Genomic DNA, 26,351 nt, shown 5'->3' with positions numbered 1-26,351 from the left:
CATATGAAGGGGTTCGAGCTGCTTCAGAAGTGGTTGGCACTGAAGCACAGCTCCTCCTGGCACCCCGACTGCCGGTGCTGGGCTGGATGTTCAAAGGGAGGGTCCCCTCTACACATCATGCAACCGATGCTACGTGGAGTAAGTGGGTCGCACTGATCACACAACGGGCCTGAATAGGAAACCCCAGTCACCCAGGAATCTTGGAGGTGATCACGAACTGGCCAGAAGGCAAAGATTTTGGAATATCCCCAGAGGAGGAGGTGATGCGTGCTGAAGAGGCCCCACCATATAACAAACTACCAGAAAACGAGAAGCAATGTGCCCTGTTCACTGATGGGTCCTGTCGCCTTGTGGGAAAGCATCGGAGATGGAAGGCTGCGGTATGGAGTCCCATACGCCAAGTTGCAGAAACTGCTGAAGGAGAAGGTGAATCGAGTCAGTTTGCAGAGGTGAAAGCCATCCAGCTGGCCTTGGGCATTGCCAAACGAGAAAAATGGCCAGTACTTTATCTCTATACTGACTCATGGATGGTGGCAAATGCCCTGTGGGGGTGGTTGCAGCAGTGGAAGCAGAACAACTGGCAGTGCAGAGGTAAACCCATCTGGGCTGCCGCATTGTGGCAAGATATTGCTGCCCAGGTAGAGAACCTGACTGTAAAAGTACGTCACGTAGATGCCCACGTACCCAAGAGTCGGGCCAGTGAAGAGCACCAAAACAACCAGCAGGTGGATCAGGCTGCCAAGATCGAAGTAGCTCAGGTAGATCTGGACTGGCAACATAAAGGTGAATTATTTATAGCTCGGTGGGCCCATGACACTTCAGGCCACCAAGGGAGAGATGCAACATATAGATGGGCTCGTGATCGAGGGGTGGACTTAACCATGGACACTATTGCACAGGTCATCCACGAATGTGAAACATGCGCTGCAATCAAGCAAGCCAAACGAGTAAAGCCTCTTTGGTATGGAGGACGATGGTTGAAGTATAAATATGGGGAGGCTTGGCAGATTGATTATATCACACTCCCACAAACCCGACAGGGCAAGCGCTATGTGCTCACCATGGTGGAAGTAACCACAGGATGGCTGGAAACATATCCTGTGCCCCATGCCACCGCCCGGAACACCATCCTGGGCCTTGAAAAGCAAATCCTGTGGCGACATGGCACCCCAGAAAGAATTGAGTCAGACAACGGGACTCACTTCCGAAACGCCCTCATAGACACCTGGGCCAAAGAGCACGGCATTGAGTGGGTCTATCACATCCCCTACCATGCACCAGCCTCCGGAAAAATTGAACGATACAACGGGCTGTTAAAGACAACACTGAGGGCAATGGGCGGTGGGACATTCAAGCATTGGGACACACATTTAGCAAAGGCCACCTCGTTAGTCAACACTAGGGGATCTGTCACTCGAGCTGGCCCTGCCCAATCCAAACCCTTACGTACTGTAGATGGAGATAAAGTCCCTGTCGTGCACATAAGAAATATGCTGGGGAAGACAGTCTGGGTTGCTCCTGCCTCTGGCAAGGGAAAACCCATCCGTGGGATTGCTTTTGCTCAGGGACCTGGGTGCACTTGGTGGGTGATGAGAAAGGATGGGGAAGTCCGGTGTGTACCTCAAGGGGATTTAATTTTGGGTGAAAATAGCCAATGAACTGAATTGTACGATGTTAGTTATTACATAGTACTGTATGTCATCACTTTTATGGTTACCATATGCCATATTAACAGTATTACAGTAAGAATCACCCAGATTAATTTAGGATGAACGCCGATGAAACTGAGCAAGGTGCAACAATGATAGAACCAGACGAGCGCCCAGAACTGGCCTCCGCATGCAAGAGTCCAACACCACACACCATCTCTCCTGCCCTGCAAGACTGTTATGACAGGTGGAACCCGAAGTCATGGACTACATGAACTCAATGGATGTTTTAGAGGGATGGCCCATGGACTAAGGGAATGATATCTCTGTGTGCGTATATATCAAAAGGCAGGGAAAAGTAGCGGTGACTAATTGGAATGTATGGGAAAATGTGAGACCTGGGCATGATGTAGATGGTATAGAATAAGGGGTGGATATTGTCCTGGTTCCAGCTGGGACAGGGTTAACTTTCTTCCCAGTAGCCTGGGGGGTGTGCTGTGTTTTGGGTTCGGTGTGAAAGGAGCGTTGATGGCCCATTGATGCTTTGGCTGTTGCTGGGTGCTGCTTGCACCGGGAGGAGGGAGCACAGCCGGGGTGGTGGACCCAGCTGGCCAATGGGGTATTCTATACCATGTGACATCATGCTCAGTATAAAAACCAGGTGTGTGGGGGGGCTCCCCCCCCCGTTCGTGACACGCGGTCGGCGGTCGGTGAGCGGTTCTGTTGTGCATTGCCTGCTTTGTGTATTCTGTTATTGTTGTTGTTCTCACTGTTATTATTACTGTTCTACTTAGTTTTATTTCAATTATTAAACTGTTTTTATCTCAACCCGGGAGCTTTCCTACTTGTGCCCTCCCAATTCTCTCCCCCATCCCACCGGCGGGGGGGGTGATCGAGCGGCTGTGTGGAGTTTATTTTTGCTGGCTGGGGTTAAACCACGACAAATACCTTACTTGCAGTATATATTCCCTGTTGTGCTGTTTATCACTGCTCGGAACCGGATCAAGGTTATCATTTTGCTGCACTGTATAACACTGTTTTATGATATGATAAAATCATTGGTCATGAGTCTAACTGGTATCTGGACTCAGCATTGCTGTCATCTCTGTACCTCGGGAACCACCTCGTAGAAACTATTAGTAATTACACTTTTTTCTCCTCAGAGAATGAATTTATGGGGGAGACAGGTTGGGACACTTTCTCCCACTTGTTCATCTTCCCTTCCATACATTCAGAAACTCCTTTTTCTTCTATCCTCTTCATGAAGCCGTCCACAATAGTTCCTGAGAGTTTTGAATATCCTTGGGATGTTCAAACAAGCATGTTCATATTGCTATGTCTCCTGAATGTGGTTCAGGTCTTCTTTAAGGTTAAACAACTATTTAGGAATACTGTCCAGAGATCAACCCCAGCAACAGACACGGTGGCTACTCAAACCCCCGCGATAGGCACTGTAGCTACTCCAACCCGTGCAACAGGCACTGTGGATACTCAAACCCCGGCGACAGACACGGCGGGTACTCCAACCCCCATGACAGGCACTAGAACATGGTGAGGCTCCAGAACACCTGCAATACATTGATGACATAATTGTATGCGGCAACACAGCAGAAGAAGTTTTTGAGAAAGGGAAGAAAATAATTGAAATCCTTCTGAAGGCCGGTTTTGCCATAAAACGAAGTAAGGTCAAGGGACCTGCACAGGAGATCCAGTTTTTAGGAATAAAATGGCAAGATGGACGTCGTCAGATCCCAATGGATGTGATCAACAAAATAACAGCCATATCCCCACCAACTAGAAAAAAGAAACACAAGCTTTCTTAGGCGTTGTGGGCTTTTGGAGAATGCATATTCCAGATTACAGCCTGATTGTAAGCCCCATCTATCAAGTAACTTGGAAGAAGAACAATTTCAAATGGGGCCCTGAGCAACAACAAACCTTTGAACAAATTAAACGGGAGATAGTTCATGCAGTAGCCCTTGGGCCAGTCTGGGCAGGACAAGATGTAAGGAATGTGCTCTACACCGCAGCCGAGGAAAATGGCCCTACCTGGAGCCTCTGGCAGAAAGCACCAGGGGAGACTCGAGGGTGACCCTTAGGGTTCTGGAGTCGGGGATACAGAAGATCCGAAGCCTGCTATAATCCAACAGAAAAAAAAGATATTGGCAGCATATGAAGGGATTCGAGCTCCTTCGGAAGTGGTTGGTGCTGAAGCACAGCTCCTCCTGGCACCCCGACTGCCGGTGCTGGGCTGGATGTTCAAAGGGAGGGTCCCCTCTACACATCATGCAACCGATGCTACGTGGAGTAAGTGGGTCGCACCGATCACACAACGGGCCCAAATAGGAAACCCCAGTCGCCCAGGAATCTTGGAAGTGATCACGATCTGGCCAGAAGGCAAAGATTTTGGAATATCCCCAGAGGAGGAGGTGACACGTGCTGAAGAGGCCCCACAGTATAACAAACTACCAGAAAATGAGAAGCAATATGCCCTGTTCACTGATGGGTCCTGTCATAGAATCATAGAATCATAGAATCATTAAGGTTGGAAAAGATCTCTAAGATCATCGAGTCCAACCGTCAACCAAACACCACCATGCCCACTAAACCATGTCCCTAAGCACCTCATCTACAGGTCTTTTAAATACTTCCAGGGATGGTGACTCAACCACTTCCCTGGGCAGCCTCTTCCAATGTTTAACCACTCTTTCAGTGAAGAAATTTTTCCTAATGTCCAATCTAAACCTCCCTTGGCGCAACTTGAGGCCCTTTCCTCTCGTCCTATCGCTAGTTACTTGGCAGAAGAGACCAACACCCACCTCACTACAACCTCCCTTCAGGTAGTTGTAGAGGGCGATGAGGTCTCCCCTCAGCCTCCTCTTCTCCAGACTAAACAGTCCCAGTTCCCTCAGCCGCTCCTCATAAGACTTGTTCTCCAGACCCTTCACCAGCTACGTTGCCCTTCTCTGGACACGCTCCAGCAACTCAATGTCCTTCTTGTAGTGAGGGGCCCAAAACTGAACACAGTATTCGAGGTGCGGCCTCACCAGTGCCGAGTACAGGGGCACGATCACCTCCCTACTCCTGCTGGCCACACTATTTCTGATACAGGCCAGGATGCCATTGGCCACCTTGGCCACCTGAGCACACTGCCGGCTCATGTTCAGCCGGCTGTCAACCAGCACCCCCAGGTCCTTTTCCTCTGGGCAGCTTTCCAGCCACTCTTCCCCAAGCCTGTAGCGTTGCCTGGGGTTGTTGTGACCCAAGTGCAGGACCCGGCACTTGGCCTTGTTGAACCTCATACAGTTGGCCTCGGCCCACCGATCCAGCCTGTCCAGGTCCCTCTGCAGAGCCTTCCTACCCTCGAGCAGATCAACACTCCCGCCCAACTTGGTGTCGTCTGCAAACTTACTGAGGGAGCACTCGATGCCCTTGTCCAGATCGTTGATAAAGATATTGAACAAGACCGGCCCCAGTACTGAGCCCTGGGGAACACCGCTCGTGACCGGCCGCCAACTGGATTTAACTCCGTTGACCACAACTCTCTGGGCTCGGCCGTCCAGCCAGTTTTTTACCCAGCAAAGAGTGTACCTGTCTAGGCCGTGAGCCACCAGCTTCTCTAGGAGAATGCTGTGGGAGACAGTGTCAAAGGCTTTACTGAAGTCCAGGTAGACCACATCCACAGCCTTTCCCTCATCCACTAGGCAGGTCACCTGCTCATAGAAGGAGATCAGGTTGGTCAAGCAGGACCTGCCTGCCATGAACCCGTGCTGGCTGGGCCTGATCCCCTGGTTGTCCCGCACATGGCTCGTGAGCGCCCTCAAGACAAACCGCTCCATAATCTTCCCCAGCACCGAGGTCAGGCTGACAGGCCTGTAGTTCCCCGGATCCTCCTTCCGGCCCTTCTTGTAGATGGGCGTCACATTGGCAAGCATCCAGTCGTCCGGGACCTCCCCTGTTAACCAGGACTGCTAGTAAATGATGGAGAGTGCCTTGGCAAGCTCCTCTGCCAGCTCCCTCAGTACCCTCAGGTGGATCCCATCTGGCCCCATAGACTTGTGAGCATACAGGTGGCGTAGCAGGTCGTTAACTGCTTCCTCTTGGATTATGGGGGGTTTATTCTGCTCTCTGTCCCTGTCTTCCAGCTCAGGGGCTGAGTACCCTGAGGATAACTGCTCTGACTATTAAAGACTGAGGCAAAGAAGGCATTAAGTCCCTCAGCCTTTTCCTCATTCTCCATGGCAATGTTCCCCCCCGCATCCAATAAAGGATGGAGATTCTCCTTGGCTCTCTTTTTGTCGTTAATATATTTGTAAAAGCATTTTTTGTTGTCTCTCACGACAGTGGCCAGGTTGCGTTTTAGCTGGGCTTTTGCCTTTCTAATCTGCACTCTGCACGACCTAACGAGATCCCTGTACTCTTCTTGAGTTGCCTGCCCCTTCTTCCACAAGTGGTAAACTCTCCTTTTTTTCCTGAGTCCTAGCAAGAGCTCCCCGTTCAGCCAGGCCGGTTGTCTTCCCCGCCCGTTCTTCTTACAGCACATGGGGACAGCCTGCTCCTGCGCCTTCAAGACTTCCTTCTTGAAGAACGTCCAGCCTTCCTGGACCCCTTTGCCCTTCAGGACTGTCTCCCAAGGGACTCTCTCAACCAGCGTCCTGAGCAGGCCAAAGTCCGCCCTCCGGAAGTCCATGGTAGCGGTTATGCTGGCCCCCCTCCTTACTTCACCAAGTATCGAGAATTCTGTCATTTCATGGTCGCTAAGCCCAAGACGGCCTCCGACCACCACATCTCCCACCAGCCCTTCTCTGTTTGTAAACAGCAGGTCAAGCGAGGCACCTCCCCTGGTAGGCTCGCTTACCAGCTGCGTCAGGAAGTTATCTTCCACACACTCCAGGATCCTCCTCGACTGTTTCCTTTCTGCCGTGTTGTATTTCCAGCAGACGTCCAGAAAGTTGAAGTCCCCCACGAGAACAAGGGCTAGCGACTGGGAGACTTCTGCCAGCCTCTGGTAGAATATTTTGTCTGCCTCCTCATCCTGGCTAGGTGGTCTATAACAGACTCCCAGCAGGATATCTGCCTTGTTGGCCTTCCCCCTCATCCTTACCCACAAGCACTCGACCTCATCATCACTATCATTGAGCTCTAGACAGTCGAAGCACTCCCTAACATACAGGGCTACCCCACCGCCTCTCCTTCCTCGCCTGTCCCTTCTGAAGAGCTTATAGCCATCCATTGCAGCACTCCAATCGTGAGAGTCATCCCACCATGTTTCCGTGATGGCAACTAAGTCATAGCTATCCCGCTGCACAATGGCTTCCAGCTCCTCCTGTTTGCCGCCCATGCTGCGTGCATTGGTGTAGATGCACTTGAGCTGGGCTATCGATTTCGCCCCTAACATTGGCATGCCACCCCTAGGCTCATCTCTAGTGAGCCTGGTTTTATCCCCTTCCCCCTTCGAACCTAGTTTAAAGCCCTCTCGATGAGCCCTGCCAACTCATGAGCGAGAATCCTTTTCCCCCTGTGAGACAGCTGAATTCCATCTGTTGCCAGCAGGCCCGGTGCCGTGTAAACCTCCCCATGATCAAAGCAGCCAAAATTCTGCCAATGGCACCAGCCCCTGAGCCACATGTTAATCAGGTGTGTTTTCCTGTTCCTTTCAGTATTCTTCCCTGCCGCTGAAGGGATTGTGGAAAACACTACCTGTGCTCCTGATCCTTCCACCAATCGCCCCAGTGCCCTGAAGTCCCTTTTGATCACTTCTGGACTTCTCTCTGCAACCTCCTCGCTGCCAGCCTGTATAACCAATAACAGGTAATAATCAGAGGGCCACACCAGACCAGGGAGTTTCCTAGTAATGTCCTTAACCCGGGCCCCAGGGAGGCAGCAGACTTCCCTGTGGGATGGGTCTGGTCGGCATATTGGGCCCTCTGTCCCCCTCAGAAGGGAATCGCCTATGACAATTACCCTCTTTTTTTCTTAGCAGAGGCAGTCATAAGAAGAACGGGCAGGGAAGACGACCAGCCTGGCTGAACAGGGAGCTCTTGCTGGGACTCGGGAAAAAAAGGAGAGTTTACCACTTGTGGAAGAAGGGGCAGGCAACTCAAGAAGAGTACAGGGAACTCGTTAGGTCGTGCAGAGTGCAGATTAGAAAGGCAAAAGCCCAGCTAGAACGCAACCTGGCCACTGTTGTGAGAGACAACAAAAAATGCTTTTACAAATATATTAATGACAAAAAGAGAGCCAAGGAGAATCTCCATCCTTTATTGGATGGCCAACGGCATCCTGGCCTGTATCAGAAATAGTGTGGCCAGCAGGAGTAGGGAGGTGATCGTGCCCCTGTACTCGGCACTGGTGAGACCGTACCTCGAATACTGTGTTCAGTTTTGGGCCCCTCACTACAAGAAGGACATTGAGGTGTTGGAGCGTGTATAGAGAAAGGTAACAAAGCTGGTGAAGGTTCTGGAGCACAAGTCTTATGAGGAGCGGCTGAGGGAACTGGGACTGTTTAGTCTGGAGAAGAGGAGGCTGAGGGGAGACCTCATCGCGCTCTACAACTACCTGAAGGGAGGATGTAGCGAGGTGGGTGTTGGTCTCTTCTGCCAAGTAACTAGCGATAGGACGAGAGGAAATGGCCTCAAGTTGCGCCAGGGGAGGTTTAGATTGGACATTAGGAAAAATTTCTTTACTGAAAGAGTGGTCAGGCCTTGGAACAGGCTGCCCAGGGAAGTGGTTGAGTCACCATCCCTGGAAGTATTTAAAAGACGTGTAGATGAGGCGCTTAGGGACATGGTTTAGTGGGCATGGTAGTGTTGGGTTGACGGTTGGACTCGATGATCTTAGAGGTCTGTGATAATGCATGGGGTTGACTGACTGTCGTGGTTTAACCTGGCAGGCAGCCAAATACCACGCAGCCGCTTGCTCACTCCCCCCGCCGGTGGGGCGGGGAGAGAATCGGAAGGGTAAGAGTGAGAAAAACTCGTGGGTTGAGATAAAGACAGTTTAATAGAACAGAAAAAAAGGGAAAATAATAATGATAATAATGATAGAATATACAAAATGAGTGATGCACAATGCAATTGCTCACCACCCGCGCTGACCGATAACCAAGTAGCGATCGCTACTTCCTGGATCATGCCTACCATTCATATACTGAGCATGACGTCACATGGTATGGAATACCCCATTAGCCAGCTGGGCTGGCTGTCCTGATTATGTTCCCTCCCATCTTGTGTACCTAGCTCAGTCAGTAGGCACGGGAGCTGTCCTTGGACTAGGAGGGCACTTAGCAACAACTGAAAACATCAGTGTGTTATCAACATTCTTCTCATACTAAATCCAAAACACAGCACTAGGAAGGAATTTAACCCTATCCCAGCCGAAACCAGGACTCTGACTGACCCTGGGTAACCCCCTAGATGGACCTTCATCTACATCCTCTCTGTTGACTTGTGGGAAAGCATCGGAGGTGGAAGGCTGCTGTATGGAGTCCTATATGCCAAGTTGCAGAAACTGCTGAAGGAGAAGGTGAGTCAAGCCAGTTTGCAGAGGTGAAAGCCATCCAGCTGGCCTTGGACATTGCTGAACGAGAAAAATGGCCAGTACTTTATCTCTATACTGACTCATGGATGGTGGCAAATGCCCTGTGGGGGTGGTTGCAGCAGTGGAAGCAGAACAACTGGCAGCGCAGAGGTAAACCCATATGGGCTGCCGCATTGTGGCAAGATATTGCTGCCCGGGTAGAGAACCTGGTTGTAAAAGTACGTCACGTAGATGCTCACGTACCCAAGAGTCAGGCCACTGAAGAACATCAAAACAACCAGCAGGTGGACCAGGCTGCTAAGATTGAAGTGGCTCAGGTGGATCTGGACTGGCAACATAAGGGTGAATTATTTATAGCTTGGTGGGCCCATGACTCCTCAGGCCATCAAGGAAGAGATGCAACATATAGATGGGCTCGTGATCGAGGGGTGGACTTGACCTTGGATGCTATTGCACAAGTTATCCATGAATGTGAAACATGCGCTGCAATCAAGCAAGCCAAGCGAGTAAAGCCTCTTTGGTATGAGGGACGATGGTTGAAATATAAATATGGGGAGGCCGGGCAGATTGATTATATCACACTCCCACAAACCCACCAAGGCAAGCGCTATGTGCTCACCATGTTGGATGCAACCACCAGATGGCTGGAAACATATCCCGTGCCCCATGCCACCGCCCGGAACACCATCCTGGGCCTTGAAAAGCAAGTCCTATGGCGACATGGCACCCCAGAAAGAATTGAGTCAGACAACGGGACTCATTACCGAAACACCCTCATAGACACCTGGGCCAAAGAGCATGGCATTGAGTGGGTATATCACATCCCCTATCATGCACCAGCCTCTGGGAAAATCGAACGATACAATGGGCTGCTAAAGACTATGCTGAGAGCAATGGGTGGTGGGACATTCAAGCATTGGGATACACATTTAGCAAAAGCCACCTGGTTAGTCAACACTAGGGGGTCTGTTAATTGAGCTGGCCCTGCCCAATCAAATCTCTTACGTACTGTAGATGGGGATAAAGTCCCTGTCGTGCACATAAAAAATATGCTGGGGAAGACAGTCTGGGTTGCTCCTGCCTCTGGCAAGGGAAAACCCATCCGTGGGATTGCTTTTGCTCAAGGACCTGGGTGTACTTGGTGGGTAATGCGAAAGGATGGGGAAGTCCAATGAGTACCTCAAGGGGATTTGATTTTGGGTGAAAATAGCCAATGAACTGAATTGTATGATGTTAATTGCTATATGATATTGTATATCATCACTTCTATGGTTGCTATCTATGGTATAGCAGTAAAAATCACCCAGATTAATGAAGAATGAACTCTAATGAAACCAAGCAAAGTGCAACGATGATAGAACCAGATGAGCACAGCAATAATGGAACCAGAACCGGCTTCAGGATGCAACAGTCCAACACCACACACCATCTCTCCTGCCCTGAAAGACTGTTATGACAGATGGAGCCCTATGTCATGGACTAAATGAACTCAATGGACATTTTAGAGGGATAGCCCATAGACTAAGGGAATGATATCTCTGTGTGTGTATATATATATATAAAAGGACAAAAAAGGTGGTGGTGATTAATTGGAATGTATTGGAAAATGTGAGACCTAGGCATGACATAAATGGTATAGAATAAGGGGTGGATACTGTCCTGGTTTCGGCTGGGATAGAGTTAAATTTCTTCCTAGTGCTGTGTTTTGGATTTAGTATGAGAAGAATGTTGATAACACACTGATGTTTTTAGTTGTTGCTAAGTACCCTGCTAGTCAAGGACAGCTCCCATGCTCTACCAAATGCTGAAGAGGCTTGGAGGGAGCATAGCCGGGACAGCTGGCCCAGCTGGCCAATGGGGTATTCCATACCATGTGACGTCATGCTCAGTATATGAATGGTAGGCATGTTCCAGGAAGTAGCGATTGCTACTTGGTTATCGGTCAGCGCGGGTCGTGAGCAATTGCATTGTGCATCACTCATTTTTTATATTCTATCATTATTGTTATTATTGTTGTTGTTATTATTATTATTAGTAGTAGTAGTAGTAGTAGTATATTTCTCCTTCCTTTTCTGTTCTTTTAAACTGTCTTTATCTCAACCCATGAGTTTTTCTCACTCTTACCCTCCTAAATCTCTCACCATCCCACTGTGGCAGGGGGGAGTGAGCGAGCGGCTGTGTGGTGTTTGGCTGCCTGCCGGGTTAAAGCACGACAAGGAGTTACAGGAGGAAGTCAGCAGGCTGTGCAGCATTACAGATAGAGTCACAACAGCTTCAAGAGCCTTGGACCCCAGCTGCAGTGGACACACAAGCAAGAGTCTATCCCTAGCAGAATGGCAAGTGCAACCTCTGGGGAAGGTGAAAAATGAAAGCTGGTGACTTCTGGCAACAAGAGGAAGGCTACCGGCTCCACCTGAAGGCTTGCAACTATGGAACAGATTCATTGCTCTCAAAGCTGAGGAGGTGTTCTTTCAAGCAAAGCATCTAGGCCAACTGACCCTAAACCATGCAAGATCATCAGGAGGAAGTGGTGAGTGACAGTAGTGGGTGACTCCCTGCTGCAAGGGATGGAGGCACCCATCTGCTGACCTGACCTGTCATATAGAGAGGTTTGCTGCTTGCCAGTGGCCTGGATCTGGGATGCTATGGAGAGGCTGCTGTAGCTTGTCTGACCCTTTGACTATTACCCCCTTCTTCCATGCAGGCACAAATGATACTGCCAGGGGCAACCTGGAGTCAAAAGTGACTACAAAGCTCTGGGGGTGATAATCAGGGGTATGGGGGCCTAGGCGGTGTTCTCCTTGATCCTGCCAGTGAGGGGAAAGGGTGTGAGGAGGAGGGGACTGATGCTGTATACCAATAACTGCTTGTGGAGCTGGTGTCAGCAACAGGGTTTTGGTTTCTATGACCATGGGTCCCTGTTTAAGGATGAACATCTGCTTGGGAGAGATGGGATCTACCTCACTAAGCAGGGCAAAAGTATCTTTGCCAGCAGGATGGCTGACCTGGTAAGGAGTGCTTTAAACTAGGAACAGGGAGGTAGAGAGTTACCAGCAGCTCTGTGAGAGAGTGATGGACAGCACTGATGGGCAAAGGGCCTGGGGTGATGTGACTGAAAGGGATCACAAAATCAACAAAACAGGGCTTAAGTAGTGTCACCTCCAGCATTGGCATGTAAGCAAGGAAGTGCCTACAAGGCACTGATGTGGGAGGGAAACAGACCCTTTCTGGGAAATCAGCATGCTGTGGTGCCTCTCTGAAGTGCCTGTACACTAATGCATGCAGTATAGGGAATAAAAATGATGAGTTAGAGATCTGTGTGCAGTTGCAGGGCTAGGATCTTGTTGGGATCATGGAGATGTGGTGGGATGGCTCCCATGACTGGAGTGTTGCAATGGAGGGATACAGGCTCTTTAGGAATGACAGGCTGGGAAAATGAGGAGGGGCGAGTTGTCCTTTATGTGAGAGAGCAGCTGGAATGCATGGAGCTCTGCCTAGGGATGGATGAGGAGCCAAATGTGGGTGACAGGTAAAGGTGGCATTGTAGTGGGTGTCTGATATAGGCCGCCTGACCAGGAAGAACAAGAGGATGAGGCCTTCTATAGACAACTAGAAGTAGCCTCAAGTTTGCAGGCCCTGGTCCTCATGGGGAACTTGAGCCACCCCGATATCTGCTGGAGAGACAGCACAGCAGGGCACAAGCAATTCAGGAGGTTCCTGGAGAGCATCGATAACAGCTTCCCAACCCAAGTGATAGAGGAGCCAATGAGTAGAGGTGCTCTGATGGACCTCATTCACAAACAAGGAGGGGCTCGTTGGGGATGCGAAGGTCTAAGGCAACCTTGGCTGCAGTGACCATGTGTCCTGATTTCGGCTGGGATAGGGTTAAATTTCTTCCTGGTGCTGTGTTTTGGATTTAGTATGAGGAGAATGTTGATAACACACTGATGTTTTCAGTTGTTGCTAAGTACCCTCCTAGTCCAAGGACAGCTCCCATGCCTACTGACTGAGCTAGGTACACAAGATGGGAGGGAACATAATCAGGACAGCCAGTCCAGCTGGCCAACGGGGTATTCCATACCATGTGACGTCATGCTCAGTATATGAATGGTAGGCGTGATCCAGGAAGTACCGATCGCTACTTGGTTATCGGTCAGCGCGGGTGGTGAGCAATTGCATTGTGCATCACTCATTTTGTATATTCTATCATTATTATTATTATTTTCTCTTTTCTGTTCTATTAAACTATCTTTATCTCAGCCCACGAGTTTTTCTCACTCTCACCCTTCCGATTCTCTCCCCACCCCACCGGCGGGGGGAGTGAGCGAGCGGCTGCGTGGGGTTTGGCTGCCTGCCAGGTTAAACCACGACACCATGAAATGGTGGAGTTCAGGATCCTGAGAGGAGGGAGCAGGGCAAAAACCAAGATCACAACCCTGGACTTCAGGAGAGAAGACTTTGGCCTCTTCAGGGATCTGCTTGGAAGAGTCCCATGGGATAAGGCCCTGGAGGGAGGAGGGGCCCAAGAAAGTTGGTTGATGATATTCAAGAATCACCTCCTCCAAGATCAAGAGCGGTTCATCCCAACAGGCACAAAGTCAGGCAAAAATGCCAGGAGGGATGCGTGGATGAACAAGGAGCTCCTGGCTAAACTCAAACACAAAAAGGAAGCATACAGAAGGTGGAAGCAGGGACAGGTAACCTGGGAGGAATACAGAGACACTGTGCGAGCATACAGAGACATGTTAGGAAAGCTAAAGCCCAAATGGAATTGAATCTGGCCAGGGATGTCAAAGGCAACAAGAAGGGCTTCGGTAAGTACATAAGTGGCAAAAGGAAGGCTAGGGAAAATGTGGGCCTGCTGCTGAATGGGGCAGGGGCCCTGGTGACACAGGACATGGAGAAGTCTGAGGTACTGAATGCCTTCTACACTTCAGTCTTTACTAGCAAGACCACCCTTCAGGAATCCCAGGTTCCAGACACCAGGGAAAAAGGCTGGATCAAGGAAGATGTACCCTTGGTGGAAGAGGATCAGATCAGGGAATACTTAAGCAAATTGGACATACATAAGTCCATGGGCCCTGATGGGATATACCCACGAGTGCTGAGAGCTGGCTGATGTCATTGAGAGGCCACTCTCAATAATCTTTGATTGATCATGGTGATTGGGAGAGGTGCCTGAGGACTGGAGGAAAGCAAATGTCACTCCTATCTTCATGAAGGGCAAGAAGGAGGACCCAGGGAACTACAGGCTGGTCAGCCTCACCTTGATCCCTGGGAAGGTGATGGAGCAGCTAATCTTGGAAACCATTTCCAGGCACATGAAGGACAAGGAAATCATCAGGAGTAGTCAGCATGGTTTCACCAAGGGGAAGTCATGCTTGACCAACTTGATAAACTTCTACAATGAAAAGACTGGCTTGGTAGACAAAGAGAGAGCAGTGGACATTGTCTACGTAGACTTCAGTAGGGCTTTTGACACTGTCTCCCGTAAGATCCTCCTAGACAAGCTGATGAAGTATGGGCTGGATGAGCAGACAGTGAGATGGAATGAAAATTGGCTGAACGGCTGGGCCCAGAGGGTGGTGATAAGTGGCACAAAGTCTAGTTGGGGGCCAGTAACTAGCGGTGTACCCCAGGGTTCAATACTAGTTCTGATCTTGTTTAACATCTTCATTAATGACCTGGATGATTGGGCAATGTGTACCCTCAGAAAGTTTGCAGATGACCCAAAAGTGGGAGGAGTGGCTGATACACCATCGTGCTGCCATCCAGAGGGACCTCAACAGGCTGGAGAAACGGGCTGACAGAAACCTTATGCAGTTCAACAAGAAGTGTCACACCCTGCACCTGGGGAGGAACAACCCCAGGCACCAGTACAGGCTGAGGGCTGACCAGATGGAATGCAGCTCTGCAGAGAAGACCCTGGGGGTCCTAGTGGACATCAAGTTGAACATGAGCCAGCAATGTGCCCTTGCAGCAAAGAAGGCTAATGGTATTCTGGGCTGCATGAGGATGAGTGTTGCCAGCAGGTCGAGGGAGGTGATCCCTCCCCTTTATTCAACACTGTTGAGGCCACACCTGGAGTACTCTGTCCAGTTCTGGGCTCCCCTAGTACAAGATTGTACTCGTTTTGGCTGGGATGGAGTTAATTTTTCTTCATAGTAGCTAGTATGGTGCTATGTTTTGGATTTGTGATGAAAACAATGTTGATAATACAGGGATGTTCTAGTTATTGCTGAGCAGTGCTTATACAGAGTCAAGGCCTTTTCTATTTCTCACACTGCCCTGCCAGCGAGTAGGCTGGGGGTACACAAGAAGTTGGGAGGGGACACAGCTGGGACATCTGATCCCAATGACCAAAGGGATATTCCATACCATATGATGTCATGCTCAGCAATAAAACCTAGGGGAGGAGTTTGCTGGGGTGGCCATTGCTCGGGGACTGGCCAGGCATCGGTTGTCTGGTGGTGAGCAATTGTTGGTTTTTTTCATCACTTGTTTTCCTTGGTTTTGCTTTTCTTTGTTTGTTTTTCTTTTTTCTTATTAAACTGTCTTATATGAACCCATGAGTTTTCACACTTTTACCCTTCCGATTGTCTCCCCCATCCCACTGGGACAGGGAAGTGAGTGAGTGGCTGTGTGATGCCTACTGGGGTTAAACCATGACAGTCCATTTTGGGGCCAACGTGGGGCTTGAAGGGTTTGAGATAACGACAGATTTGACTGGACTGTATTGGAGGGAACTTATAGTTATAATTATTATATCTGTTTAACAGTTGCTGGTTGTGATGTTGACTTATCTGTCCTCGACATTGGTTTATCTGATCTGTGCCATGCTCCCTTTTTTTTTGCTGTACATCAAATGTGAGAGCTTGTTAAAGGCTGGGTTTGGCTTTTGCAGTTTGCTGTGCTGTGTAGCACTTGGTGGTGTTTTGCCTGGGAGAATTATGATAAAAGCACTGGCCTTGAGTCTAATCTGGTATTTGGGCCCTGCACTGATGCCTTCCCTGTACTTCAGGAACCATCTCATGGAGACAATTAACAATTACACTTTTTCCCTTTTCTCCTCTGAGAGGCATTCAGTGGAGGAAACACAGAATGGCGCCTTCCCCTTCTTCTATGGGGTAGATGTTTGCTCCCTTGTTACAATAAGTCTTCAGTATCTTGAGCATCCTTGGGTAACCAAAATACTCCTATCGGTACTTCTCAAGAATATTGTTTTGGCTTTTTCTAAGGTTAACCAACTATTTAGGAATATCACCCAGGGATATGCCTCGAGGCAGTGTGGTTATGGGTGGCAAGGCGTGTGGGAGAATATGGGCAGGTACCTAGAACGGTTGTCACCGATGGTCTGGAAATTCACCCTCGAACAAGTGCGGGATCCTGATGAAGTGATAGAATGTTTGAAAAAAGGATGCCCTGGCCCTGGCTATGCCAAAGAGACACAACTTCTCGCACTGTGCTGGGGCCTGGCCTACGCCTACTGAGAACTATTCAGCACCCTCAAGGAGAAGAGAGGGTCTCTGGATCTAAAGACATACAAACAGACACTGTGGCTAAACCAGAGACCCAGCCCTCAACTATATGTTGCCCCAATAGACAAGAAGAAACAAAGGAAGTGGAGGTCAACTCGTTTAGTAAGGGAGGAAGAAGCTTCTCCTAAGAGGGAGCAGGAGAAAGAATCAGAAGAGGCAGCCTGTTCTGCAGCAGCACAGTCACAAGAACAGGAGAGGGAAGAGACTGAAAGCATAAACGAGTCAGAAACCACTCGATCCCTATCCCCGAGTGAGCTGCGAGATGTGTAAAAAGATTTCAGCCGTCATCCAGGTGAGCAAATTCTCATCTGGTTGTTCCAATGCTGGGATATTGGGGCCAATAGTCAGGAATTAGAGGGGAAGGAAGCCCGGCAGCTGGGATCCCTTGCTAGGGATAAGGCCATTGACAAAGGGATTGGAAAAGGGTCAGGAGTCCTCAGCCTCTGGAGGCGACTCCTGTCGAGCGTGAAGGAAAGGTATCCCTTCAAGGAAGATCTTGTAAATTACCGAGGCAAGTGGACCACCATTGTGGGAGGTATCCAGTATCTGAGGGAATTATCCATGGTGAAGGTGATCTATAGTAACCAGGTCAATAACCAGGTATTCAAAGACCCGGATGAAATCCGGTGCATGCGGTCCATGTGGCAAAAGTTTATACAAAGTGCACCGACATCATATGCCAGCACCCTGGCGATAATGAGCTGGACAGACATGGAGGCACCAAATGTGGCTGGATTGGCTAGCCAACTCCAGCAGGCCTGCACCTCGGCTGTGGAGAGACTGTTCCAGTTCCAGCAATTCACAGAGAATCTGTCTTCTTCCTTGCCCATACCGACAAATATCTCAGCTAATAAGAGCCACACTTTTTCTGCTCAAGGGAAAGGGTACTGGTGGCGCACACCACATCCCACCCTGTGGTTCTATCTGCGCAACCACAGGGAGGACATGAGGAAGTGGGATGGTGAAAATACCTCGAAACTAGAAGCTTGGCTATGGGAATTGAAGAAAAAAACAACAGCCAAAAGGCATCCATCGAGGAAATTTACTGCTCCAGTTTCTATGGAGCAGAGTAGAAGGGAAGATCTTACTTCTGAACCTAATAAAGACACTTATGGTTTGCAGTTACAAAAATCAAGTAATGAATAGTCTGTCCAGGAAAAAAAGGGCCCTGCCTCCACCCAGGTGGAGGAAAGGGACAACCGGGTTTACTGGACTGTGTGGATTCGATGGCCTGGCACATCAGACCCACAGGAGTGTAAGGCTCTAGTGGACACCAGTGCACAGTGTACCCTGATGCCATCAGGATACAAAGGGGCAGAACCCATCTGTATTTCTGGAGTGACAGGGGGATCCCAAGAGTTAACTGTATTGGAGGCCGAAGTGAGCCTAACCGGGAAGGAGTGGCAGAAGCACCCCATTGTGACTGGCCCAGAGGCTCCGTGCATCCTTGGCATAGACTACCTCAGGAGAGGGTATTTCAAGGACCCAAAAGTGTACCGGTGGGCTTTTGGTATAGCTGCCCTGCAGACGGAGGAAATTAAACAGCTGTCCACCTTGTCTGGTCTCTCGGAGGACCCTTCTGTTGTGGGGTTGTTGAGGGTTGAAGAACAGCAGGTACCAATCGCTACCACAACAGTGCACCAGCAGCAATATCGCACCAACCGAGACTCCCTGATTCCCATCCATAAGCTGATTCGTCGACTGGAGAGCCAAGGAGTGATCAGCAAGACTCGCTCACCCTTTAACAGTCCCATATGGCCAGTGCGAAAGTCTAATGGAGAGTAGAGACTAACAGTAGACTATCTTGGCCTGAATGAAGTCACGCCGCCACTGAGTGCTGCCGTGCCAGACATGCTAGAACTCCAATACGAACTGGAGTCAAAGGCAGCCAAGTGGTACGCCACAATTGATATTGCTAATGTGTTCTTCTCAATCCCTTTGGCGGCAGAGTGCAGGCCACAGTTTGCTTTCACTTGGAGGGGCGTCCAGTACACCTGGAATCGACTGCCCCAGGGGTGGAAGCAACCACTGGATGGCTAGAAACATATCCTGTGCCCCATGCCACTGCCCGGAACACCATCCTGGGCCTTGAAAAACAAGTCTTATGGCGACATGGCACCTCAGAAAGAATTGAGTCAGACAACGGGACTCACTTCCGAAACACCCTCATAGACACCTGGGCCAAAGAGCATGGCTTTGAGTAGGTATATCACATCCCCTACCATGCATCAGCCTCTGGGAAACTCGAACGATACAATGGACTGCTAAAGACAACACTGAGGGCAATGGGTGGTGGGACATTCAAGCATTGGGACACACATTTAGCAAAAGCCACCTGGCTAGTCAACACCAGGGGTTCTGCCAATCGAGCTGGCCCTGTCCAGTCAAAACCCTTACGTACTGTAGATGGAGATAAAGTCCCTGTCGTGCACATAAGAAATATGCTGGGGAAGACAGTCTGGGTTACTCCTGCCTCTGGCAAGGGATAACCCATTCGTGGGATTGCTTTTGCTCAAGGACCTGGGTGCCCTCGGTGGGTAATGCGAAAGGATGTGGAGGTCCAGTGTGTACCTCAAGGGGATTTGATTTTGGGTGAAAATAGCCAATGAACTGAATTATATGATGTTAAATGTTATATGATATTGTATATCATTATTTCTATGGTTGCTATCAATGGTATAGCAGTAAAAATCACCTAGATTAATGAAGAATGAACTAACTCCGATGAAACTGAGCAAAAAGTGCAACAATGATAGAACCGGACGAGCGCAGCGATAATAGAATCAGAACTGGCTTCAGGATGCAACAATCCAACGCCACACACCATCTCTCCTGCCCTGAAAGACTAGTATGACAGATGGAGCCCAAAGTCGTGGACTAAATGAACTCACTGGACATTTTAGAGGGATGGCCCATAGACTAAGGGAATGATATCTCTGTGTGTGTGTGTGTCTATATATATATATATATAGACAAGAAAGGTGGTGGTGATTAATTGGAATGTATTAGAAAATGTGAGACCTAGGCATGACATAAATGGTATAGAATAAGGGGTGGATACTGTCCTGGTTTCGGCTGGGATAGAGTTAAATTTCTTCCTAGTGCTGTGTTTTGGATTTAGTATGAGAAGAACACTGATAACACACTGATGTTTTCAGTTGTTGCTAAGTACCCTGCTAGTCAAGGACATTCAGCTTAAGAAAAAAACAAAACAAAACAAAACAAAACAAGCGTTGGGAGGGAACACAGCCAGGACAGCTAGCCCAGCTGGCCAACGGGGTATTCCATACCATGTGACGTCATGCTCAGTATATGAATGGTAGGCCTGTTCCAGGAAGGAGCGATTTCTACTTGGTTATCGGTCAGCACGGGTGGTGAGTAATTGCATTGTGCATCACTCATTTTGTATATTCTATCATTATCATTATTATTTTCCCTTTTCTGTTCTATTAAACTGTCTTTATCTCAACCCACGAGTTTTTCTCACTCTTACCCTTCCAATTCTCTCCCCGTCCCACTGGGGGTGGGGGGGAGTGAGCGAGCGGCTGCGTGGTATTTGGCTGCCTGCCAGGTTAAACCACGACAGGACCCATGCTGGAGCAGTTCGTGAAGAACTGCAGCCCATGGGAAGGACTCACATTGGAGAAGGTCATGGTTTGGGAGCCAGGTATGCATGTGTCTCTAAGGGTGAGGCACCTGGAGGAATTGGCTACCGGAGGGACCAGAGGGTCCAAGCTAACTGCCAAAGAGACCGCGGGGTCTGGGGGTGGAATAAGAGACTCATTTACGTGTGTGTGTGCGCGTGTGTTTCTGTGGGAGGCAACTGGGGAGACTGGGGGGATCCAGGGGCCAGCTACTGGGTAGATCGAGTGTCTAAGCCCGGCTACTGGGGGATCACAGTGTGTGTATGTGAGAGGAGGTCTGTACTGGCAACTGGAGTGGGGCTATGGGCCTTGGGGGCTCGTATGCCCAGGTGCCAGCAACTGGGGAGACCAGGGGATCCAGGGGCCAGCTACTGGATAGACTGAGTGTCTAAATCCAGTTACTGGATGGATCCACATTGTATATACGTATATATTTCCCACTAATGGACTTTCATCCTGATCAGCCAGAGAGGGGAACAGGATGAGGCCATTGTTGCTGTTTGTCTGAGTGCTGAGTGTTTCCGTCTGTGTTGCTGGCCGTGTGTATATGTGTATTGTTTATGTATTTGTATACCTACTGGGAATACATTCCCAGCCTTGCTACTGGTTGGATCTGGGGATATGGAGCTGTGGCAGACTTGCCCCTATGGTGCTGCCACATTCAGCAATTCCCTAACAAGAGATCAGGATGTTTCCCATCTTGATTGAACTACTGAGCACTGTAGAGTGTGTACCACTTAAAAAGGCCCGATGGCTTTCAGGTCACAGGTTATTCAATTAGTTAACCAGAATAGTACTGCAAACTGGTACTCCTGTACCACCAAATATGGGAAACACTGGCCCTATCTATTTAGTTTTTATCCCCATCCTAATGCCAAGCACAAGCATGACAGTTAAAGTAGAAGGTTTTATGGGGTTTGTTTATTTTTCAGGTTTGATAACTTATCACTAGGATAGTGTCTAATTACTGCCTGCTGGCTCTTGAGTTGGTAATTCTTAATCAATATCAACCAACTTAAAACAGGAACAATACAATATTTTTCAAAACTTGACTACAGATGGTTCCTAACTATCTGCATTAACCTCTAAGTCTGACACTTTTCAAGACATAGCTATGCATGTAAGTAAGAAATTCTTCAATCTTGGTAGCTCATTATAATAGAGGAACCCTTAATACTTCTTACAGATACTGGTGAAGGCCTATCAAGTAAGACCTATTAGTTGCACTATAGTATTTTGCACAAGTAGTCAACACACTGAAGACTCATAATTATTTTGGTGTTAAAACAAAAAGTTGGGCCAAGTAAAAGCAGAAGTGGATGAGTGGCTTGCTAGTGCCAAAATGGTTGCTTAGTTACTGTTTACTTTGAACTAAAATACGGTACAACTGAAATAAAAATTAAAAAAAAAAGAAAAGAAAAGAAAAGCTATTTGAACTACTTAACAAAAGACACTAAAATTTGAAGTGAACTTCCCCTCCCCCACCACCAGTAACCCTGCATATCCATCTGGGGGAAAATAAATAGCAATATTATGTAATATTCTTTAACCTGTTTCTCCATAGATAGCTCCCCATACAACTAATAGTTACCATGAGCTGACAGATTTATGATATTTGACTGCCTTCTTCATTATATGATTTAATTAGAAGTTAAATATCATAAAGGAAATTAATTTGGTTACCCAGTTTGTTTTTATTTTCCAAGAAGTGATTCCATCCCAGATACAGCTATATCTTTGCTTACATTGGTCTCAATTTCCAAAGATTACCCTTACAACTAACAGGAACTACACAAGATCAAAGCAGAGGCCAATAAGTGTGATATTGTGGCAGGAGTTTGTTACAGACAGGGTGAGGAAGCAGACAAAGCCTTCTTTAAGCAACTTGAGGAACTCTACAGATCACAGATCAAGGGCAACAAGAGCTTCTGCTACCACTTTAATAGTAAAAGACTGAACAAGGAGAAGGTGGGCCTATTGCTGAATGGGATGGGTGATCTAGTGACAGTAGACATATAGATGAGGCTGAGGTACTCAATGCCTTCTTGGCCTCAATCTGCACCGACAAAGTCTCCCAGGCCTCTGTGCTTAGAGACAGGGTTCAAGGAAAACTACCAACAGTGGATGAGGATTGAATCACGGATTATTTCAGAGAACTTAATCTGTACAAATCCACGGGACCAGATGGGCTGCATCCAAGGGTGCTGAGAGAACTGGCTGGTTTCATAGTGAGGCCGTTCTCTTATCAGCTTTGAGAAGTCATGAAGATCAGGGGAATTCCCTGATGACTAGAGAAGGACAAGTGTTGCATTCATCTTAAAAAAAAAAAAAAAAAAAAAAAGCCAAAAGTTCAGCCCAGGGAACTTCAGTTCCTGGGAAAATCATAGAGAAAGTCCTCTTGGAACATGTTTTTGGGCACATGAAGGAGAAGGTGATTGGGAACAGTCAGCATGCATTTACCAAGGGGCTATCATACCTGACCAACCTAATTGCCTTCCGTGATAAAATGGCAGGATTTGTGGATGAAGGGAGAGCACTGGATGTCATTTACCTCGACTTTAGCAGGGCTTTCAATACTGTATCCCACAATATTCTTGTGCCCAAGTTGGGATATCATAGTCTGGATGGGTGGACAACTGGATGGGTTTAAAAACTAGTTGGGTGACTGAGCTCAGAGTGGTGGTTAATGGGTTGTACTCTACTGGGATGCCTGTGACAAGTAGTGATAGAGGGAACTAACACTTAAGGGTTAATAGCAGAGCCATTGTCTGGCTTGCTAGTGCAATCTTTTGCAGCTAGCAACTCGGATAGACAAGATGCTGTTATAAGCATAATAAATATTGTAAGCAGAAGTTACAAAGGCTGTGTAGATAACAGGGTCCTTGAATTACTAAACTAACAATTCCTGACTGAGACCTTACTGTAGTGCGTCCTCCCACTTGATAAGAGAGGATAGACCTTGAGCTGGCTCCTTAGGCCTCCTATGTAACAGCTGTGATGAGATAAGTGTCCTATGTAAATCACTAACAATGAACAACTGTGAAGGGATAAGTGTTAAAGGACAAGATAACCTGATGCCTCGTTACATTCCAAGAGTCCAGGAACTGATGAGTTAATTAAGTGACCATATATAGACAAAGGAAGCCCAGAGTTCAACTAACGGACACAGTGAAGAAGACTATGGACGACCACCGGAGAAGGGAAAGACCCTAACCCTAATTTTACTGCGCATGCTTGGACTATGTAAATGACTTCCAGGAACTCATTACCATAAGACCACCTTTTCTAAGGAATGTAATGAATATGTATATATTGATTGCATATAACCCCTGTAAGTTAAGTACCCTGGCGCGCACAACTTTGGTGGGACTACCCCCCGTGCTGCCCAGCGCTGAATAAACATACCTACTTTATAACCTTTTAGGTTGTGGAGTCTGTTTTCCGCACGTCAGTAGGGTACTGCAGGGGTCTATCCTGGGACCTGTCCTGTTTAAAATCTTTATCAAACACCTGGAGGAGGTGATGCATCTTGCTCTTGTCAAGTTTGCAGGAGTTGGGAGGATGAAGTAAATACACTCAAGGGCAGGGCTGCCATTCAGAGAGACCTAGACAGGTTGAAGGAATGGGCTGACAGGAACTTAATTTAATTCAACAAGGACAAATGCCAAGTCCTGCACCTAGGGAAGAAGAACCCCTGGCATCAATACCATCTGGGGACTGTCTGGGGAGCAGCTCTGCTGAAAAGGACCCGAGGATCTTGGAAAACAGCAAGCTGAATATGAGCCAGAACTTTGCCCTGGCAGCAAAGGTGGTTAGCAGTATCCTGGGCTATATTACCAGGAGCATAGCTAGTAGATTGAGGGAAGTGATTATCCTCCTTTACTTGGTGCTCATTAGATCACATCTAGAATGCTGTGTCAAATTTTAGGCACCCCAATACAAGAAAGTAATTGATAAAGTGGATCAAATTCAGCAGAGGGCCACCAAGATGTCAGGGGGCTGGAGTACTTGCACTGCGAGGAGAGGCTGAGGGAACTGTGCTTGTTCAGCCTGGAGGAAGGAAGGCTGCAGGGGCACCTAATAGCAGCCCCCCAGTACCTATGAGGAGGCTATCAAGAAGACAGAGCCAGGCTCTTCACAGCGTTGCATAGTGGGAAGATGACACAATGGGCACAAATTGAAACAAGCAAGGTTCACGCTGGCTATAAGGAAACTGTTTTTCACCATGAGGACAATCAAGCAGTGGAACAGGGGCCCTGAGAAGTTGTGCAGTCTCCAGTCTTGGAGGTTTTCAAGCCCTGACTAGAGAAAACCCTGAGCGAGCTGGTCTGAATTCAGTGTTGACCCTGCTTTAAGTAGGAGGTTGGACTAGAGACCTCCAGAAGTCCCTTCCAACCTGAATAGTTCTCTTATTTTTTTTTCTTCTAGCCTGAGAAGAGATTCTCTGTAAAGAAGTGGAACTGCCAAAAGAAAAGACACCTAAACACAGTGTTGAGTTTGGAAGGCAGCCATTGCATTCTCTTGTTTAGCCTTTTCCCGGTGCCTGCATCAGGAACAATGCAGGGATTTAGAGAAGCAACCTGAGTGTGTTTGTGTCCTGAGCAGGATCAGGCTTTCAAGCTCTGCTGTGTAGACTGCCACCAGCTCCTCGGCAGCAGGTACTGCAGAGCTCACTGCCTGTGTGGATGAGAGAAAGCGACCAAGGGATTAGCAGCTAGGATTCCAGGCGGCTTGCAGAAGACTACCGCGTGCTGTTGTTATTCTCCCTACTCCTGTCCAGTCGTCACCTACTCCGCAGCATGGCGGAACGTCTCTCCTGCGGTTCCCACTGAAGAGCGCGTCCCAAGACGCCACTCCCAGTCTGGAGCACAGGGACGAATTGATGCAGCCCGGCTACCGTACACCACCCCCCCCCTGCCGCTTCCGGGTGCTCCCCGCCCCCCTCCGCGCTGCCGTGACAGCCTAGGACGCTCACGCTCCAGAGGCAGCAGCGGTCCAGCCCGGCGCGACCTTCACCACCGGCGGGAATCCTTATGAGACAGGAATGAGGGACGAGAGAGAGAGGCCGCACAGGGTGGCCCTGCCGCAGTGGAGAGAGATGCGAGCAGCAGCACACCCTCTCCCCAGTGACTCACCTGTTGCGTCTTCCATGCCACCTGAAAACGCAATTTGGAGATAAAAGTTGCCACTGCCACTGACCAAACTGGACGCTGCATCCACCACTTCACATTCTTGATGACGTAGGAAGTGCAGCACAGAAACCCAACTCGCGTCAACTACACGTGACCAAGAGAAAGAGCAGCTGGGAGGAGTGAGCCCCACCCCGTCTCCCCTTTCCTCAGCTAATCACAGAGCTGCCTGGGTACAGCCTCGCTCCAGAAGGGCTTTGTGGGTGTCATGATACTCCTCATGCTTGGTGAGCTGTGCTTGTGGAAGGATACATATCAGGGTAAAATACACTGCGCAACAGCAGCTGGGAGAGAGAGGAGTGAGAACATGCGAGAGAAACAACCCTGCAGACACCAAGGTCAATGAAGAAGGAGGAGGAGGAGGTGCTCCAGGCACTGTAGCAGAGATTCCCTTGCAGCCCGTGGTGAAGACCATGGTGAGGCAGGTTGTCCCCCTGCAGCCCGTGGAGGACCCCACGCCGGAGCAGGTGGATGTGCCCTGAAGGAGGCTGCAGCCCGTGGAGAGCCCACGCAGGAGCAGGCTCCTGGCAGGAACTGTGGCCCATGGAGAGGAGCCCACGCAGGAGCAAGTTTTCTGGCAGGACCTGTGACCCCGTGGGGGATCCATGCTGGAGCAGTCCATTCCTGAAGGACTGTACCCTGTGGAAAGGACCCATGCTGGAGTAGTTCTTGAAGGACTGCAGCCCGTGGGAAGGACCCACATTGGAGAAGTTCGTGAAGGACTGTATCCTGTGGAAGGGGCCCCACATTGGAGAAGTTTGTGAAGGACTGTATCCCGTGGGAGGGACCCCA

The 26,351-nt window shown here is 48.9% G+C and overlaps 1 protein-coding gene across 1 annotated transcript in view; it reads right to left on the bottom strand.

Moving 5' to 3' along the window:
• Positions 1–25,781, bottom strand: part of LOC142074725 (mitochondrial nicotinamide adenine dinucleotide transporter SLC25A51-like) — a 37,614-nt gene extending 11,833 nt beyond the window's left edge. The window contains exon 1 of the mRNA XM_075135566.1: positions 25,506–25,781. Within this exon, the coding sequence (XP_074991667.1) occupies positions 25,506–25,586 (81 nt within the window). The 5' untranslated portion in view covers positions 25,587–25,781. The remainder of the gene's footprint in view (positions 1–25,505) is intronic.
• Positions 25,782–26,351: the final 570 nt, after the last annotated feature.

This window comes from Calonectris borealis, chromosome W, assembly GCF_964195595.1.
Source record: "Calonectris borealis chromosome W, bCalBor7.hap1.2, whole genome shotgun sequence".
Taxonomy (NCBI): Eukaryota; Metazoa; Chordata; class Aves; order Procellariiformes; family Procellariidae; genus Calonectris; species Calonectris borealis.
Note: the sequence above shows the minus strand (reverse complement) of the source record. Positions and strands in the feature narration are given on the sequence as shown.